Source organism: Clarias gariepinus, chromosome 20 (genome assembly GCF_024256425.1).
Source record: "Clarias gariepinus isolate MV-2021 ecotype Netherlands chromosome 20, CGAR_prim_01v2, whole genome shotgun sequence".
NCBI classification, from domain to species: domain Eukaryota; kingdom Metazoa; phylum Chordata; class Actinopteri; order Siluriformes; family Clariidae; genus Clarias; species Clarias gariepinus.
Window position 1 is genome coordinate 22,283,184 of NC_071119.1, and position 21,034 is coordinate 22,304,217.

Consider the following 21,034-nt stretch of genomic DNA (forward strand, 5'->3'; position numbering starts at 1 on the left):
TTAGGTACTCCAAGGACAACCCCTCAGTTTACTTTCATTTATTTTACCTCAGATATTACTCACAGGTGCTAACCACAATGTTAGCTAGCTTACTTTTTTTCCTTAAAAATCTACCCAGTAACTTTTTATATTTAAGTACATATTACATGTTTATAAAAGTGGTTGTGGCTAATTAACAACCTAGCAGCCTATCTATTTTCACCATCTTAGCCTATTGCTATCAAATCAATGTACTGTTTATTGTCTATAACACTTTATTTCATGGACAACCCCTAAGTGCCCATTGTACCTCAAACCAGCTGTATTTATGTCATTAACCACCAAGTTTTCTATCCAGCTGGCTATTTTTAAATAACTTATTGTGTATTATTAATATCTTTATTATATAAATCAATTAATTGCTAACTACCAAAGTATCTAGCTAGCTAGCTAGCGATTTATTTTCGGTACTGCAATGACAACCCCACCGTTTACTGCTAGAAATATAAGGTATTAATAAATTAAGCCATGTACATGTCTGAAGAAAGCAAAATATTAGAAAGAATCCACCAGGAAGATTTGTAATAATATATTTATTCAAAACAAACTGATTTAAAACACACCCCAAAGGACTGGAACTGATTATCAATAAATTAAACTGAAGGAATATGAAAAACCTCAACCAAAACAGATTTTTTTTTTCTCACCTGAAAAAGGCTGTGTAGATGCGAACCTGTATTATAAACTTATAAACATGAACTTAACATCTTAATAATTAATTAAGCTAGCCAAGGATTTCCTGTTCTCCTTTTTTTTTCAGACATTGTTTAAGCCTGGTCTTTGTCTTGTCTCTGCTGTTAGTGCTGATTTTTTCCATCGGCCATGAAAGGGATGAATCCCTGTAGAATTATTTTTTGTTTTTTTTCACCCGATAATTATCTTACAGCAAGATGAATTTTTAGAGTTTGTTTTTACGGTTATACTTCAGCAGTATTTTATATAAGCTAAAAACCCCTCAGTGTGATCAGTTCCTCCTTTTTACACTGTTCTTTTTCCTGTTTTTTTTTTTTTTTCCACAAACACACACATACTTGAATGTTATTTTATCCATTAGGATTTTTATGATTTTTTTATGTCCTCCGTCCCCAGACCATTGACTGTATGTTGATTTATAGTATAAAACAATGAACTCGTATTAGCTTGCTAGCTAGATTTGTGAAGGTGTACATTCTGTAAATATCGACTTATATAAAAGTGCTACATTTTGGGATTTTTTTCTTTTTTCTGTGTTTTCTTAAATGGCATTGTAAAGATTTTAGAAGAAAGGCTGTTTAGAGACACAGACTAATGTATGTCACTGCAAGAAATAACACATTTATTTGCATTTTGTAGCTTGTACTGTGTGCTTAATTTCAGCTTTTGTATTGGATGGAGGGATGTAAAAAAAAGTCGAACTACTTTTGAACCTGTGATAATTTCTACCACTAGGGGGAGTCAACCAACTGTTTTGGCTGCTCCACATTTTTGAGGCGGCCACCACAGCAAATCACCAGGTCTGCAGATTGTATGCGGGACCGGTTTTTACGCTGGATGACCTTCCTTATGCAAACCTTCCCACTTTTTCAGGGCTTGGGATGAGCACTAGGGGGGTTCACTGACTTGTGCAACCCCCAAATGGTTGAGGTGATTCCATGAGTGGTGGAGGTGAGAGTGCCACATACTGGCTACCATCCACCAAGTTTGCAACAACAAAAAAGAAGAATAAAATAAAGAGATCCTTTTTTACAATTTGTACTTGCTTTAAATGTAGTCAGTCACTTAAGGGGAGTATGATGCCTATTGGTAATGGATCTGTCAGGTTAAGTAAGGAAAAACCACATGATTAACAGAGACTACAGTGGCACATGTTCAAATTCATACCACTGCAAAATGGTAGTGATTCCAATTCTTATATGAATTAATAAGCATCCAACAGCACTGTAGCGAGAATAAATATTATATTTGTATTTGAGTTCATGCAACAACAAAAAAAATAATCCCAACTTCAAAAAAACGCTGTTTATTTCCAAACAAATATTTACATAATTTATTTGTGAGTAGAGAAAGTTACACATATAAATGCAAACAGGTATTTATGAGTGTGTGTTTCTATCACATTTGCATCAACAATCCGTTATATAAAGTAAAAGCAAAGTTAATTCACATAGCTGCACTACTTCTGTCGTCCATATTACATCAGATAATCATGCTCCAAAACTGGACAATAAAGAAGCCAGATTATATTTAAAAAATTGTGTGTGACCTAGCAGTATTATCTATAAAAAGTTCAGGAAGTAAAACAGTTTAGTGGGAATGCCCCTTAGGGCTGCTTAAGCTATTACTTTTCTAAGGGATCGGATGTGGTTTTCCCAAAATTCCTGTATTTCTGATTCAGGACCAGGCAGCTCTATCGCCCTGGAATTTGCCTGCACCACCACAGAACCAGGTCTCCCGAGTGCAATAAAATAATACTTCTATTTTGCTGTCCTGTATCCTCTTGAAACTAATACTTTGGTAAAAATCATGTCAATCAAAAATAATCCGCAGCTTCAAAGATGGCACTGAAATCAATGCAGAATCACTCCTTAGACCTTAATGGGGTTTGTGGAGTGTTCAGGAGTGACACTAAAAATGCTTCTGAAAAATTGCCATCCTGTACTCAGTTTAAAGGCCTCTCTGAGAAAATCCAAGAACCAAAGCCCTAGCACCTACGGTTCCTCTGATATAAGTAAGAACCCCTACATCACAATTTCTCAAAAAATTATATTTGTCTAGTGTCATTTTTAGATAACAATAAAAATTTTTGAATGCCCTATAACATAACTAGCTCCTTAAATTGCCCAGTCTTTTACAATCAGTCCTCTAGATTCAGAGTTAGGTTTAGTTTTTATCATCAAACCCCTCCACCAAACCAAACCAAAAAAAATTACACACACACACAATATAAATATAAGGTATCCCAAATAGCTTACTGTACAGTTAATGAATATGATAACGAAATGCATGTATGTTGCTACTTCTTAGGAAGAACGGATCTTGGAAGGAAAAAAAAAAGACATACAACTTGTACATTTACTGTAAGTGAATTGTGTGTGTGTGGTAGCTTCAAAAGGTTTATTGTAGTGGCAAAAATAGTGAATGCTTTAGAGAATTTGAACAACATGATTCTCATTTTCACAAATGATAACTATGGTCTAGATACACTAAGCATTATCCCTGATGAGAGATATAAACAATACACATATAAAAATAAAAATACAAGTTAACAAGAGATTTATCACCTTTACAGGTCATAACTATTTGTAGTGTAGAAATGTTTTGCTTATTTGAACATTTTTTAAACAATACCTTTAATACCTAAAATATACTCTTAAGAATGTTTCACTAGAATTGAAGAGGAGCAACTCAAACTTGAATCAGAGCACAAAAGGACAGTAGAACCTAAATTAGCTTATTTTGAAGTGGTCTAGAAAAACTAAGTTAACACATAAAAGCAACAATCTAGAAAAAGTTGTAAAAATGTAGTGAATAGGTGCTTCTTTTACAGGCCCACTGTATTAAGTAAAAATTACAAATATGTCAGGAGATTCTGTTCTGGCCCTTCTGTTCAGTGTCATGGCCCTTAAACTTGCAAGGAAGGAATATCAACATGGATGTATTACAAGTAACAATCTTTTGACAAAGTACCATTAGTATCATTATATACGGTTTTATGAAATTTCATCATGTTCAATTTAAGAAGTGATAAACTTAAATATACACACAAATTCAGAAACATTTGTAGAGTCTAATTTTAAAATGTAAAACGTTTAAAGTTACTTAATACTACTTTCTTTTTTCCTTTTTTAATGCTCCTTCATACTGTTTATGAACTAAACAATTACGGGGGTGAGTCAAAAATTACCCGCACTCGGGGTTTAGAATTTATTTTTAATTAACTTTTAGAAAAGACAAGTACAGTAAAACCTTGGATTGCGAGCAACTTAATCTGTGAGTGTTTTGCAAGAATTTTTTTAATACATTTTCATTTGTTAAGCGGGTAGTTTTTAGGTACTGTAGTCCGCATGCCCTTTTTTGCCAAGCGCCGTGATCACAAATTGAGCCAATGGTTCTTCTCTCTCGTACTGTGGGATTGCGGGTAATCGTCTCCCATGCTCAGTGTCAGTGCATGTGCGTCACTAGTATAGTCAATGACTTTTATTTTGTGTCCAAATGTAATGACATGCGTGAGTGTGTAAAAGTTTCATCTAACACCAGTCACGATTCTTTTCAAAGGTAAAGTGCAGGTTAATTTGTTTTATTTTTCCTTTACATTTTGTATGGATTATTTTTATATTAATATTTTTGGTTTGTGAAACAAAATCAAATATGAGTTTCCATTATTTCCTATGGGTGAAATTTGCTTTAATATATGAGTGCTTTGATAAACAAGCAAGCTTCTTGAACGAATTATGCTCGCAATCCAAGGTTCCACTGTACATAATTTTGGGATATAATCTCCTTATTTTTTTTAATACACTTTGTCCATCTGTCAACAAGCTTTCTTATTCGTTTACTTAAAAATGTTTCAAGTGAATCTCCGTCCTCGTAGGGCTGCTTTCAGGGGACCAAACAGGTGAAAGTCTGATGAAGCAAGATCAGGACTATAGAGTGGATGCTTTAACACTTTAAACCAAAGATTCTGCAGAGCGTCGACAGTGTGGCCCTCAACATTTAATCCGATGCTTAGGCTTCAGCTTTTCAATAAGCATGATTCTTTTTAAGAAACTTTCACCTTACTTAGAGTATCGTTCCTAAATTGGTTTGCAGATATCCAAACGCTTCTGTTTATGCTTTTTCGTGAGTTTTGGCACCAGGTGTAACATCAGACCGCAAAAAAAATGCTGTACACTGCTCTTCTTTCGTGCAAATCACAAGCAGGGCATCCAATTTTGCTCGCACTGCAGTTACAAATGAATTGAGTAACACGTTCACACCAGCACAGCCGTGACGGGGAAACAGTACCCTTGAACAAAAAGCCGTAATGAGACAGTGAGTGCAGCCAACAGAAGTTTTAATATAAGGAGTGCTGATAATTTTTGACTCACCCTCGTATACCCAGTTTAATAAGTAACGCCCAGTCATTCTTAATTAGAGTTAGGTTCGATAGTTTAATGTTGATTTGCATTGCTAGCTTGAACACCACCACTCTCTTTAGGTTGGTTTTGGGTTTGGACCTGTGGGTTAATTATTTTAAGTGGAGACTCATCACCTATACCTGGATTAAACAGAGGGACAAGCTCACCTTTCACATTGTTTAGCATTGTTAAGAGACACACACCATTTGTAAGGTTGTAAAATGCAAGCTGACCTTTGTCAAAATCTAGCAAAACTCCAATGCGCTCTGGTGGTGTTTTTACCACAAGTGTAACTTCTGGTTCAGAATTTACACGAACACCTTTTTCTGGGTCTGAATACAGAAACCAAAACCCTTCTGATTGTGTAAAATCACTCTTGTTGGCACCTATGGTACATGGTAATCTGGCCACTCCAATCAGCCATGACTTTTTAGTTTGGACATTAGTTTGTTTTAATTCAACTACCCAATAGCCACGACTGGATTTAAGTGTTTTACTTCCCTGTACACACAATTCATAAGGAAAACCTTTTTTTGCATACTTCTCAACAGCCTCCGGGGTTTCTCTCACCAGATCACCTGTATCATTAAATCGTAGGTAGTTTTTCTCACACTTCTCCTTATCTAATGTGATGGTCACTGTGAAGTAAGAAAAACATAATTACTTTAAAAGTCACATTTTATCATGGGTCAAATAGGCTCATTGTAATACTTATACAATATACTAACAAGGAAGTGGGAAGTGACCTTGATGTGCAACTACTAAAATAGGCTTAGACATTTGCTGCTTTAAAAAAATCCCAGCATCCCTAATATAAAACTCCTGCACCCGAGTATGCTAGTATTTTATACAAAGGAGACGCACCTTTCTCATCTTCCTTCAGGTCCGCCAAGTTTGTAGCAGATACCTCATCTGGTAAAAAAAAAGGCAAATGGGTAAATACAAACAGCATATAACTTAACATTTCTCTCATATTACATATTACAAGTCCCCACTCCGTTAATTTGCTCGGACAACAGCAAAAAAAACACAGATCACAATGAAATTTAAAATGTGGGCCCACTCTTAAACATTGCTTTAGTTTATTGATGTTTTAGGGCATTTATTTAAGCACAGCTCTCTTAAGATCCTACTGCAGCATCTCAATGTGGATGAGGTCTACAGATTTTTTCCCCCTCTTTTTTATCCAGTCAGTTGTTGATTTGCTAGTATGTTTGGAATCATTATCCTGATATCAAGTTAAAAGAAGATGTATTATGCAGAATTCTCATTTTAGACATTCAGATGGGTCTTCAGTAGTGTTGCCTGGTATACCGGTACTTAAAACATACCACAGTACTGGAAATAATCTACAGTATACTAATCAAGGCTAAGAGGACTCACTGACAGCAGATGTCTGTTACACTGTAACAGGAAAAAACTGACTGACATATTTTATTTGTTTGTTTTGCCTTGTTCAGAAACTAGGCTTAAAAAACTGGGATCAGCAAAGAGAGGGCCTGAAATGCAGTATATTTGAAGTGGGTGGGGTAAAGCATAATTTCCATCCATCCATTTATCCATCTAGGTACAATGGCGGCCAATTGTGACCACTGTAATTATTCCCTTTTGCACGACCTTAGTAGGACCTCCTGGCAACATTTACATGTGCATTCACACACTACAGGCAATTTGGAAACACCACGCATGGGAAAACCTTGCAAACTCCATGCACACTGACCCAATACAGGGATCGAACCCAGGACTTGAAAGTGCAAGGTGACAGTGCTAACTACTAAGCGACCATGCCGCCAGAGCATATTTTAAAAAACACTAAAATAAACAGGGCAGCAGTCCTCCAAGAATAAGGTGGAGAACCACTGATCTAGAGACTATTTTAAAAAACATACACAATTCCACCATTCTTTTGTACTAGAAAAAAAATTTAATCATACCTTGAGTCAAGTCTACCAAGACTTTCATCTCAACTGAAAATAGAACAGTAATAAATCAATTACAGAACAAACATATAACTATTTCCTGCAGCACATTAGACTTTAAGTCATTAGGAAAATGAAATCAAGCAATAATATGGAAAGAATGATGAGAAAAAGTCTTACCTGGCATGTAATCTACAACACAAATACACAATTATGAAAAAGACAAAAATTACAACAGTGTATTTCATAAAATGTATTAAAAAACTGTATTTAAATAATAGAATATTGACCATGTTTTTTTCGTGCTGAGTATATTTTGTAGAGCCCAACGCCGATCAGTGCTGCCAGTAAAAACAGCAATAGACCGAAAAGTATTTTCCACAATCCACTAGTATCATCTAAAAGAGGTAAAAGAGGTTAAGCAGTAATTAGGTCTACCTAATCTGATCAACATAATAAGACAATTAATGTTGTCAAATACCTCAAAATGTGCTATTACAAATCGCTGAGACTGCAATATCACGTTAAACATTTACCTGCGTGATATCAACAATTACACATTTGCTTTTTTTAATTAAATTAATGTTTATTATAAGTCTTAGTTATGGGGTGTCGGGTGCCTCTGTACGGGCTGTTACTACAGGAACTTTAAAGGTGTACTAATATCAGAGTTACTGTTATACAGTATACTGTACAATTAATCAACACCCTCTGACAAATTGCATGTACTACACTTCTACATCTGTAATGTTTTCATAGCAAACCTGATGGACGAGCATCTAAATCGAAGCTCATATCCCTCTTCTCATCTTCTGATAGACTGACAGAACAAGAGATTGATTTAGAGAATGAAGATGAGAGGATGACCCAGCCGTAAGCACAAAACAGTCCATTCTCTTGTTGACGGTAAACGGGAGATTGGGTATTAGAAAGAGCATCTCCTTTTTCATTTGGAGAGTTCCACAGGAGCCTTGGTTGAGGAAACCAGCCACAGGAAGAACAGCTGAGGTTCACAGAGTCCTGCAGGTGCTGCAGAGAAAGGTGAGCCGGAGAGCCTAGAGCTGAGAGGGGGGACATAGTCGAGACAGAAAAAAGAGGGATTGTATAGGGAGAATGAGAACTTAAATCAAGTTCCGTCCATAGATCCATTAATATATCCATCAATCAAACCTCAAACATCTACTCACCAGTTAAACTGAGGTTTACAGACTTGTCCTGATATGATTTGTCTCCGCTCACGTAGCAGTGAAAAATACCTATATCTGACATACCGAGGTTGTCCAACCTTAAGGAGACGTCCCCTTGATTCAGCCCAGTGGACTGAGGGTTTCTTGGACTCAATGAGCTCCGATTCCTGTATGACCCCTGATTATCCGTGATGAATTTACCACTCTGATAAAACTGAAATGGAGCTTGGAACTTCTCTGGTCGATACCAACGAATCTCCAAAGTTTCCGCATTGATCTCAGGGGTAAGCCAACATGGGAGAATCACAGAGGATCCAAATTTCCCCATGATTACGGACTCGGCACAGTTTAAAGTGAACACGTCTAAAAAAGAGAAAGAAAAGAAGGGTTAAAATTTTGCCTTAAAATTGTGTCTGAACTATCAGACGTTTTAATGTTTGATCTTCCATTTTGCTCTACTGGTGTACCATTTGATGTATCAAATGTTACATCTTCCTTTGGTTTAACACATCTAACACATTTCAACTAGAGTTTGTGGTTGTCATATAATTGTACCAATGTCCTGGACGTTGGGATACCATTAACATTCGGTTGTTTTGTTATGTTGGAAATACTTTAATGAACTATTATCCGACAAATGTTGAGGTTGGGATTACCTTGAAATGAAAACCCAATACAATGACTTTAAACATGAACACAAAGCTTTAGTGAATAACAGCATTTATTTTTATCTCCCAGTGTAAATACATACTCTACTATACATGAAACACTTACACTGCTATAGTAGCTTTTGTACCACTGAGTGCTAACCACTAGTCCACTAAGTAAACTGCTTTTAAGAGAGTAAAGAAAATACTACATAACTGTAATTTACCAAACCATCTAATTAAGCAGTACAAAGCAGGAAAAAATAGAACAAGCAGCAGACCTAAACAATCAGAGTTAGTCAGTACTTGATGGATTTGTAGCAGTAAGAGGAAAATGAAAAACATGTTATGATAAGGAAATTCTCTGTCTATTCCATTCCAGAGATTAAAAACGGTAACAATATAAATTTTAGAATCCACAGAAGCTCAGTGGTACGTGCACTACCTTTTGCGGGCAAGCATTTCTCTAAAGACGCTGTTTTCACGGGGGTGGGGCCAAGAAACACGCATCGGTTTATTAATTCGTGCGCTCAGTTTTATGAATCCACGCGCTCAGTTTCATTAATCCAAGCGCTCAGTTTGGTATTCCGCGCACTCCGTGTTATTAATACAGTTTATTAAACCACATACTCTGTGAAAAACTTTATTTTTACCACATGGCCTTCAAAGTCAAAAACAATTTTGTCTCAATGTTGTGTTTTGTATGGATGACTTTGCAACCTAATTACTACTATATAACATAACTCTCCAACATTATAGTCTTCTGGGTTGTTTGTTCTATCAGTGGTTTAATCTCCATCTTTTTCGTGCATTTCATTCGAAATACAGTTATAAGTCATAATGTGTTTGTTAGTTGTGGCTTATCTTTGACCCGTTATCAAATAAACAGCCTTACACACTTTGTCCGATGTAATGTGTGCAAGACTAATACGAAATATAGCCCATAAACATTTACCCTCATTGCTAAAAAACCCCTTAATTTATTCTTTAGAAAAAAGCAATGGTATTAAATTTTAAGCAGGTTTTTTACCATGTTATAAGATTAAGCCCAGGGGCTGTATTTACTAAGCATCTCAGAATCACTCATAGGAATCCTGCTCAAATTTCTTTTAGAACTGAAAATAGCCCTGTAAATTAGGCTGCATGATAAAATGGGTGTTATAGTCCTTCTTTGTGTACTGGGCTACAGTCATGTTGAAATAGAGAAGTGCCTTCCTCAAACTGTTGTCAGAAAGTTAAAAGCGTAGCATTGTCCAAGATGTCTTGGTATGCTGAAACATTAGAATTGCCCCTCACTGGGGATAAGGTATGGAGGACTAAACATAACATAATTATAAATAAATAAATCTGTGAATAAATAAGTAAATATAGAAATAAAATAAATAAACACATTGTAAGGGTCCTCCACTAGAGGTCACTGTTTTTATTTTGTAGTTTTTGTTGGCCGACTCAGTTTCCCAGCAGGCACCTCGGTCAGGTGATGCAGTGCACACCTGAACCGAGGTAGCCATCAATCAATCTATAAATAGCTGTTTAGACTGGGAAACTGGGTCGAGCATTTTTGGTAATACCACTGTCAGTTATGTGGGCATTTTGGTTTGTTTTGTTATCTGTTTAATTTGTACTTTGATTTTAGTTGTGTTGACTTGGGCTCTCTTATTGGCAATGTCTCTGTGTATGTTTTGTGTTTGTGGAGCTGATTCAGTCCTGTCCTCCTGTCCTTCGTGTGGTTAGCTAGAGCAGGTAAGCAGTTAGGTGTGTGTGTGGCTAGGAGCATGATTAGCTAAAGTTTATGTTGAGTTAGAGTACAGTTACAGTACTAGCATGCTTCTAGCCATAGCCCCTCTGTGTCTCTAGCTGTCCTGTGTTTCCTACCTCCCTAGATGCCCAGTGAGCCTAGCCTTTGAGTGTCCCCTAGCCTAGCCTTTGAGTGTCCCCTGGCCTAGCCTTTGAGTGTCCCCTGGCCTAGCCTTTGAGTGTCCCCTGGCCTAGCCTTTGAGTGTCCCCTGGCCTAGCCTTTGAGTGTCCCCTGGCCTAGCCTTTGAGTGTCCCCTGGCCTAGCCTTTGAGTGTCCCCTGGCCTAGCCTTTGAGTGTCCCCTGGCCTAGCCTTTGAGTGTCCCCTGGCCTAGCCTTTGAGTGTCGCCTGGCCTAGCCTTTGAGTGTCGCCTGGCCTAGCCTTTGAGTGTCGCCTGGCCTAGCCTTTGAGTGTCGCCTGGCCTAGCCTTTGAGTGTCGCCTGGCCTAGCCTTTGAGTGTCGCCTGGCCTAGCCTTTGAGTGTCGCCTGGCCTAGCCTTTGAGTGTCGCCTGGCCTAGCCTTTGAGTGTCGCCTGGCCTAGCCTTTGAGTGTCGCCTGGCCTAGCCACTGGGTATCCCTTGTCCTGTGTTTCCTTTCCCCCTATTGTCCCAGTGCGCCTAGTTTTAGAGTGCTGTCCCTCCTGACTGGGGAGTAACGACTAGCTTGTGAGTGCCGCCTCGCTTAGTCTTGGAGGGCTGCCTCGCCTAGCCACTGGGTATCCTTTGTCTGTGTTTCTGTGCCCCTATTCCCTAGTGTGTTTAAGCTATTAGGTAAGTATAGCTTAGTGCATGTTGGGGCTAAAGACATGCTTAGCTAGGTGTATGTGTAGCTGACTGCCATGGTTAAGCTTAGCTTAACCATGTTTAGCTAAAAGCCATGCCTAGCTGATTGCCATGTCTTTAGCCCTCGTCCAGTCCCTCTCTTGGTCTCTAGTGTCTCCCGTGTCTCCCGTGTCTCTAGTGTCTCCCGTGTCTCTAGTGTCTCCCGTGTCTCTAGTGTCTCCCGTGTCTCCCGTTCTCTCTAGTGTCTCCCGTTCTTCCTAGTGTCTAGTTTCAGCTCCACGCCTCGTTTATGTCCTGTTATGTTTGTCCCCCTGCCTGTGTCTCGCCACAGGGCGTGTTACGTGTCTCCCTTTGCCTGTGTCTCGCCACAGGGCGTGTTACGTGTCTCCCTTTGCCTGTGTCTCGCCACAGGGCGTGTTACGTGTCTCCCTTTGCCTGTGTCTCGCCACAGGGCGTGTTACGTGTCTCCCTTTGCCTGTGTCTCGCCACAGGGCGTGTTACGTGTCTCCCTTTGCCTGTGTCTCGCCACAGGGCGTGTTACGTGTCTCCCTTTGCCTGTGTCTCGCCACAGGGCGTGTGTTTGTTCCCCTGTCTGTGTCTTGCCAGAGAGCCCCTGTTAGCCCAAAGTTAAGTATGGTTTGAGTTTGTTTGTTCCTTAGTTTGTCTCTTTATTTATACTTTGTTTAACCTTTATTAAAAGACTCTTTTTTTGGTTAACACCACCCCTCTGCCTCTATGCCTGCTCCTTCCGCCCACGGCGTACAACACCTGCCACAACACCCCGTTCATGACAGAATGCTCGACCCACCAAGGCATAGCAGAGGGGGCTGGGACTTTAAAGCGGCAGCCTCACGTGGAGGCCACCGCTGCAGCACGCTTCGCGCCTCACGTGGAGGCCACCGCTGCAGCACGCTTCGCGCCTCACGTGGAGGCCACCGCTGCAGCAGCCGCCGAGCGCCTCACGTGGAGGCCACCGCTGCAGCAGCCGCCGAGCGCCTCACGTGGAGGCCACCGCTGCAGCAGCCGCCGAGCGCCTCACGTGGAGGCCACCGCTGCAGCAGCCGCCGAGCGCCTCACGTGGAGGCCACCGCTGCAGCAGCCGCCGAGCGCCTCACGTGGAGGCCACCGCTGCAGCAGCCGCCGAGCGCCTCACGTGGAGGCCACCGCTGCAGCAGCCGCCGAGCGCCTCGAGGAGGTCCCAGCAGCAGCAGCCGCCGAGCCTCACGTGGAGGTCCCAGCAGCAGCAGCCGCCGAGCCTCACGTGGAGGTCCCAGCAGCAGCAGCCGCCGAGCGCCTCGAGGAGGTCCCAGCAGCAGCAGCCGCCGAGCGCCTCGAGGAGGTCCCAGCAACACCAGCAGGCCTCATGTGGAGGCCCCCACCTTCGTCCAGTAGCCCTTATTCAAGGCTCGCCGCCTTCGGAGCGACACCCCAGCACAGCGTCCAGCACCCGGCTTCGATGTCGGGCACCCACCACTGCACGGCGGAGGAAAAGCCAGTACTGCATCGGCCGCCCGGATTGGGGGACAACACAGCACTGTCTTCAGGGGCTCTACTTCTCAGAGCAATACAGTGCTGCCCCCTCCGCCCGGCCTACAACAGCGATCCGGTGCTGCCTCCGCCACACAGTTGACTACGGGAGCTAGCCCGTCGGGGTCGGGTGAAGGGACACCAGGGAAGTGCCTTGGGACCACCAATAGCGCTCCGGAGGAGCGGTTTAAGGGGGGGGGTACTGTAAGGGTCCTCCACTAGAGGTCACTGTTTTTATTTTGTAGTTTTTGTTGGCCGACTCAGTTTCCCAGCAGGCACCTCGGTCAGGTGATGCAGTGCACACCTGAACCGAGGTAGCCATCAATCAATCTATAAATAGCTGTTTAGACTGGGAAACTGGGTCGAGCATTTTTGGTAATACCACTGTCAGTTATGTGGGCATTTTGGTTTGTTTTGTTATCTGTTTAATTTGTACCTTGATTTTAGTTGTGTTGACTTGGGCTCTCTTATTGGCAATGTCTCTGTGTATGTTTTGTGTGTCTGTGTTTGTGGAGCTGATTCAGTCCTGTCCTCCTGTGTTCGTGTGGTTAGCTAGAGCAGGTAAGCAGTTAGGTGTGTGTGTGGGGCTAGGAGCATGATTAGCTAAAGTTTATGTTGAGTTAGAGTACAGTTACAGTACTAACATGCTTCTAGCCATAGCCCCTCTGTGTCTCTAGCTGTCCTGTGTTTCCTACCTCCCTAGATGCCCAGTGAGCCTAGCCTTTGAGTGTCGCCTGGCCTAGCCTTTGAGTGTCGCCTGGCCTAGCCTTTGAGTGTCGCCTGGCCTAGCCTTTGAGTGTCGCCTGGCCTAGCCTTTGAGTGTCGCCTGGCCTAGCCTTTGAGTGTCGCCTGGCCTAGCCTTTGAGTGTCGCCTGGCCTAGCCTTTGAGTGTCGCCTGGCCTAGCCACTGGGTAACCCTTGTCCTGTGTTTCCTCTCCCCCTATTGTCCCAGTGCGCCTAGTTTTAGAGTGCTGTCTCTCCTGACTGGGGAGTAACGACTAGCTTGTGAGTGCCGCCTCGCTTAGTCTTGGAGGGCTGCCTCGCCTAGCCACTGGGTATCCTTTGTCTGTGTTTCTGTGCCCCTATTCCCTAGTGTGTTTAAGCTATTAGGTAAGTATAGCTTAGTGCATGTTGGGGCTAAAGACATGCTTAGCTAGGTGTATGTGTAGCTGACTGCCATGGTTAAGCTTAGCTTAACCATGTTTAGCTAAAAGCCATGCCTAGCTGATTGCCATGTCTTTAGCCCTCGTCCAGTCCCTCTCTTGGTCTCTCGTCTCTAGTGTCTCCCGTGTCTCTAGTGTCTCCCGTGTCTCTAGTGTCTCCCGTTCTCCCTAGTGTCTAGTTTCAGCTCCACGCCTCGTTTATGTCCTGTTATGTTTGTCCCCCTGCCTGTGTCTCGTCACAGGACGTGTTTTGTGTCTCCTCCTGTCTGTGTCTCGCCACAGAGCGTGTTACGTGTCTCCCTTTGCCTGTGTCTCGCCACAGGGCGTGTTACGTGTCTCCCTTTGCCTGTGTCTCGCCACAGGGCGTGTTACGTGTCTCCCTTTGCCTGTGTCTCGCCACAGGGCGTGTTACGTGTCTCCCTTTGCCTGTGTCTCGCCCCAGGGCGTGTTACGTGTCTCCCTTTGCCTGTGTCTCGCCACAGGGCGTGTGTTTGTTCCCCTGTCTGTGTCTTGCCAGAGAGCCCCTGTTAGCCCAAAGTTAAGTATGGTTTGAGTTTGTTTGTTCCTTAGTTTGTCTTTTTATTTATACTTTGTTTAACCTTTATTTAAAGACTCTTTTTTGGTTAACACCACCCCTCTGCCTCTATGCCTGCTCCTTCCGCCCACGGCGTACAACACCTGCCACAACACCCCGTTCATGACACACATAAATACAATATACCCTGGAAAATTGCTAAATGCATTTCTACTTTTGTTTATTAACATATTTCAAGATTTATTTATTTCTGAATTTCCACATTTCTTCATTTATTTATTTTTGTGTTGTCACATTTCTTTATTTATTTATAATCGCTGTATGCTGATAAGGTAGGCGGTCCCTGATTTGATGAAATACCTGAATTCTATAATTAACAGGTTTGGCCAAAACAGTCAGCCAAAACACAGTATTGGTGCTGATTTCCCCCCCCCCCCCCATGTTATATACTACGGAAGCGCCTTGCATTCACAAAAAAAAATAAAATAATAGATCACAGAAATTATCTCATAATTGTGAGATATTCTCATAATTATGACTTACTAACTTGTAATTATGACTTAATATCTCATAATTATGAGATCCTGTTGGTACTACCCACTGGTAAATATTGATGTTATTGAGTAATTTGGATGATATTATCATTAGTATGTCAACACTGCACAGGTATCTAAAGAGCTTAGGACTGTTAAACCTAAATACTCTGCAATATTCTAAACGGGCAGATCCGCAGAAAAAAAACAGACAGATAAAATGTGCTGTTCGGAGACAGAGGCAACCCTAACCCATACCACCCCACGTAACAAAACCAATATGAAATGCTTCATGGATACAAAAATATGCATTTGAAATGCATCCAAGCTGGCTTTGTGGTATCTCAGAGAACTATCTGGCACCTGCTCAAAATTCTGGATCCTCGCTTCCGAGCAACAGGATGCAGTAACTTTCGTTTCAGATGCCATGCGCTAAAATGCCCCCTGCCACAAACTGCCTCCCCTTATCTCATAATTATAAGATCAGGATCTTAAAATTATGAGATATAAAGTCATAATTATATAATGTAGATATTTCCTGTGTTTTTTTTTGTGAATGCTTCCGTAATATTCCCCATGTTATATACAGTATATATATATATATATATATATATATGTGTATATATATATATATATATATATATATATATATATATATATATATACTCACCTAAAGGATTATAAGGAACACCATTCTAATACGTGTTTGACCCCCTTTCGCCTTCAGAACTGCCTTAATTCTACGTGGCATTTATTCCACAAGGTGCTGAAAGCATTCTTTAGAAAAGTTGGCCCATATTGATAGGATAGCATCTTGCAGTTGATGGAGATTTGTGGGATGCACATCCAGGGCACGAAGCTCCCGTTCCACCACATCCCAAAGATGCTCTATTGGGTTGAGATCTTGTGACTGTGGGGGCCATTTTAGTACAGTGAACTCATTGTCATGTTCAAGAAACCAATTTGAAATGATTCGAGCTTTGTGACATGGTGCATTATCCTGCTGGAAGTAGCCATCAGAGGATGGGTACATGGAGGTCATAAAAGCATGGACCTGGTCAGAAACAATGCTCAGGTAGCCCGTGGCATATAAACAATGCCCAATTGGCACTAAGGGGCCTAAAGTGTGCCAAGAAAACATCCCCCACACCATTACACCACCACCACCAGCCTGCACAGTGGTAACAAGGCATGATGGATCCAGGTTCTCGTTCTGTTTATGCCAAATTCCGACTCTACCATTTAAATGTCTCATCAGAAATCGAGACTCATTAGACCAGGCAACATTTTTCCATTCTTTAACTGTCCAATTTTGGTGAGCTCGTGCAAATTGTAGCCTCTTTTTCCTATTTGTAGTGGAGATGAGTGGTACCCCGTGGGGTCTTCTGCTGTTGCAGCCCATCCGCCTTAAGGTTGTGCGTGTTGTGGCTTCACAAATGTTTTGCTGCATACCTCGGTTGTAACGAGTGGTTATTTTAGTCAAAGTTGCTCTTCTATTAGCTTGAATCAGTCGGCCCATTCTCCTCTGACCTCTAGCATCAACAGGGCATTTTCGCCCACAGGACTAACGCATACTGGATTTTTTTTCCTTTTCACACCATTCTTTGTAAACCCTACAAAATAGTTGTGCGTGAAAATCCCAGTAACTGAGCAGATTGTGAAATACTTAGACCAGCCTGTCTGTCACCAACAACCATACTACGCTCAAAATTGCTTAAATCACCTTTCTTTCCCATTCTGACATTCAGTTTGGAGTTCAGGAGATTGTCTTGACCAGGACCACACCCCTAAATGCATTGAAGCAACTGCCATGTGGTTGATTAGATAATTGCATTAATGAGAAATTGAACAGGTGTTCCTAATAATCCTTTAGGTGAGTGTATATACATATGTGTCACGATTAAACACCAGATGGTGTTTTTTGTATTTTTATTTGAACTTCATTTCCCAGAGTGCACCTCGGTCAGGTGATGGGAGCACACCTGAACCGAGGTAGCTAATTAAGTTTAGTTATAAATAGTGTAAATGACCGCAAAATTGTTGTGTCTCTTTAAATTAATTGTACGTGTTATGTGCATTACGCTGTGAGGGGTGGGGTAATAAAAAGTAATCAGAATATCATGGAGAAGCTTTAGAAGATTTTTTTTTTCTTCGAAGGACATGGAGAAAAAGAGTTTTTTGGTGAATGCAGTTTGATGCAGCTCAATTTAAACTTGGTACCCTTTGGTAAAGCGGAGCGAGGTTTGTGAAGCTGACATATGTTGCATTTTTTGTTTCAAAGTTATATGGGCTCGCTTTGTATGTCATGAGCTCTACTTGTTAATACGTTGTTTCAATTTGTCATTCATTTTTTTTTTTTTGTATTTTTTATGGTTCTTTGTAAATGTGCACTTTATTTATGATATTTATTTGATTATTGTTTCTTTGTGTAGTTTCACGGTGCTACGCAACTAAAGCTCAATGGCGCTCTGCAAGGACGAAATAAAAGAGAGATAAGCACCCGTCTGAAGCACTCTGTGTCCCGTTTTTATTGATACTGAACGGCAGCTACAAATAGTCTTTTGTTCCGTTTCTCTTTGTCTGGCATCTAGGTTTAGCCTAGCTCTTGTTTAGCTTAGTTAGTGTATAGTTTAGATCCTGTTTTGCTTAGCCTTTGGTTTCTCTTATGCCCTGTGTTGCTATTCCTTAGTTCCCTTTTGTAGATGTCTATTTGTGTTCGGTTTTCCTTTATTAAAAGACTTTTCCCACATGATCACCTCTGCCAATATAGCTACCTTTCTAAAAGCCCACGCACAGCACCTGCAACACTGAAAAGTACAAGCACCCCCCCCCCCCAAAAAAAAAAAAAATCTCAGTCTCAGTTTAAACAATAATGATTTAAAATGCTAATTATTCATTATTTTTAAAATATTGATACTAAATTGGGTGTAAGCTTCCAGAAGCATATGATCTGAAAAGGTTTTGCATAAAGTGGTTTTTGGTAAAAGCTTAATAAGCTAAAAATCTGTAGTGATGTCAAATCCACGTTGAAATATCTTAAAATCTTATCTTTTTAAAATAATAAACTTTTTTCAGGTTTATGACTTTTCATAAGTAGGCCAAGTATCATCTGAATGACGGTTAAGTTCGTTGAAAGATTTGAATTCAAAAAAGTAACGGACACGCGCGGGCGTAATTACAAAACAAACAACAAACGGATATGAAGCGTTCAGTTTTATAAAAAAGCAGGGTTATGTGATCCTATCTGAATGGGATAAATTCACATTTTCACTTAGGTGAAACCCTTTTTTTTTTTTTTAGCACATATCTTGGCTGAGTGCACTTACACTACTTGTTGTTGGGTCGCTCGCGCCATAATTAACCTTCCAGTTTGTGCTATCACTTACTCAACACTGAGGTTGTTTATTGAAAATATCAGCATTTCAGTGCACAAGCTGACACATTTTCACTGCTGTATTTTTAGCCAGCTCTCTGTATGGACGTGGCGTCTCTCCTGTCCTCAGACACTCCCTATCTGTTCCTGGAGGACGATTTCTTTCTTTATTTCCTCTAAACATTCTTACCTGACGCCATGAGGAAGCCTGAGCACAGAAACACGACGCCGAAACACACGAGTACTTCTGAAATAATAACAAACAAACAAGACACATTAAAAACCGTGTATTCACGCAGTGACTATAAACGTGTGGCCTCATTTTCTTTTTTTCATTCTGTTCTTCTATAAATGCAGATCTGCCCGCGAGCTTACCCTTCATTTTGTCCACACTGTCCTCGAATCAGTCTGGTAGAGGCTTGTTATAATCACAAAGTTTTATTAAAAGCCGCTATTAATAAAGAACCGCCAAAATAATACGGGCAGTTTTATTTTTAATCGTCCGAGAAAACCAGGAAGTGACACAGTGTGGGAAAGCTTTGCTTTCACTTTCAAAATGTCTCTTAAAGCGCCCCCTAAAGGTCAAAGTGACTGCAGCTGCTCAATAGCTCCGATAAAGAAACTGGACTCGATATTAACTTAAAGACATCATCTATTATATGGAAATTTCAGCTGCCTAACACACAGTATGACTGCAAAACACACAAATAAGGATGGGTTTCTTGTTGAGTCTGCCTTGCTCATCAGGGACCTTTCAAATTCAAATTCAAATTACATAGTACGATATGCAGTAAAATGCTTAGACAACTGCCCGTGACCTTAAAATAAAAGACTAAATAGGAAATAAATATAAAAGAGAAAATAGAAGGTAAATTTAACTAAGAAAGAATAAAATCGAATATGAAATATTAAATAAAATAAAATAAATGTACAGTACAAACTATACAATATAGAAAAATCTATGAAAAATATAGAAAAATAAGAAAAACAGCTGTATAATATAGAAATATAGAATCTATGAAATTTTTGGCTGGGAATAAAATTCAATATAAATAGAAATGTCCAGGGGTTGTGCAAATGTGCCTGAAAGTGTAATGATTCACATATCCCCATATTTAAAGTGACTTGTGCATCAAATATGACTTTCTGATTTCCCATTTTGATTCATACACATTCTGTGACATTTCATACACATTTCCATAATTCTCTTTTGATTGTGTAAAGCGGCTTTGTCGAGATTGAAAGCCAATTAAAAGTTGATGACAGTGAAAAGCCAGCCTTTAGAGCCACTGTCATGATTTGCGTTGGGTTTCTTCATTAAACACTTAAAGGGAAGCTCTTTATTAACTAGACAGTCATTGTTGTCATGCTTCTGCTAGCTCCACATGTTTTATACATACGTATACCACGCCTGCTCTAACAACTACGGCAGCTCTTCAAGGACATGACACCTTTAGGTTTATATTATTACAATGGCCACAGGCGATATAGATTCCTTTCCTTTGGTCTGCATGGGGCTCGTTGGCACTGAAGGCTTGTTTAAACCTAACCCCCGGCCCATATATATAGAGGAACAAATGTTTATTCATCACATTCACAACCATACACAGTATGATATGCAGTAAAATGCTTACACGACTGTTTGTGACCTAAAAAGAAAAGAAAAGAAAAAAAATAGAGAAGCAAAATGCCAATAGAGAAGAATGTAAAATATAAAATCTACAATAAATAAGGTAGAAAGTATAAACTTTATAAAGTATATGGAATGTGAAATGTATACAGCCAGTGTGCAATCCTCTCGACTAGTAAAGCTCAAGGGGTAGGGTGACAAAATTCCCCTCGGCAGGCAGCTATTTCTACCCACCGTCCTTCAGGCATTGGTCAGCTTTAAATGGCCACCGGAGCATCAGTCAGATGAGCAATATGACCCGGATGATTCTCCCCGTCTCTACTGCCACAGATTCCAAGTGGACAAAAGAACTTCTGTTGTGAAGCAACCAATCTGCTGCTGCAACCTGTTACATTGTACCTCCAGGTGGCTCTGCTGAGCTGATCTTGATAGAAATTTGATTGCATTAGTAAATAAAATTTGTCATATTTTTAGATAGTCCAGATGAATGCCTCACATTGTCCAGATTCAGACCAGAGTCCACTAGTTGGTGACCTTGTTATCTTTTTTTCAATGGTGAATCGAATAAAAAAACACACATTTTGTATTTATGGAAGTATCTCTGCCTTTCACAGAGTAGCTTGAACTTTGAAGTATTTATTATAGTCAATCTTAATTAACAGTTTTAATTAAGAGTCTGATAGAAAATATTATTATTATTATTATTATTATTATTATCAGGAGTAGTATCATTCACAATACAATACAACTTTGAACTTAGTTTTCTCTCTCTCTCTCTCTCTATCTCTCTCTCTCTCTTTCTCGCTC

General features: G+C 40.4%; 2 protein-coding genes across 2 annotated transcripts; both read right to left on the reverse strand.

Moving 5' to 3' along the window:
* Positions 1-2,017: 2,017 nt before the first annotated feature.
* LOC128508573 (E3 ubiquitin-protein ligase TRIM11-like) lies at positions 2,018-7,198 on the reverse strand. Its single transcript, XM_053479937.1, has 3 exons — positions 7,070-7,198; positions 6,000-6,047; positions 2,018-5,773 (listed from the first exon to the last, which is right to left on the reverse strand). Exons 1-3 carry the CDS (start codon positions 7,095-7,097, stop codon positions 5,169-5,171), a joined length of 681 nt encoding a protein of 226 aa, XP_053335912.1. The 5' UTR covers positions 7,098-7,198; the 3' UTR covers positions 2,018-5,168.
* Positions 7,081-19,133, reverse strand: LOC128508572 (butyrophilin subfamily 1 member A1-like). The gene is made up of 6 exons (XM_053479935.1): positions 18,973-19,133; positions 18,788-18,844; positions 8,242-8,604; positions 7,819-8,115; positions 7,345-7,452; positions 7,081-7,246 (listed from the first exon to the last, which is right to left on the reverse strand). The coding sequence occupies exons 1-6, from the start codon at positions 18,977-18,979 to the stop codon at positions 7,194-7,196; spliced, it is 885 nt and encodes a 294-aa protein (XP_053335910.1). The 5' UTR covers positions 18,980-19,133; the 3' UTR covers positions 7,081-7,193.
* Positions 19,134-21,034: the final 1,901 nt, after the last annotated feature.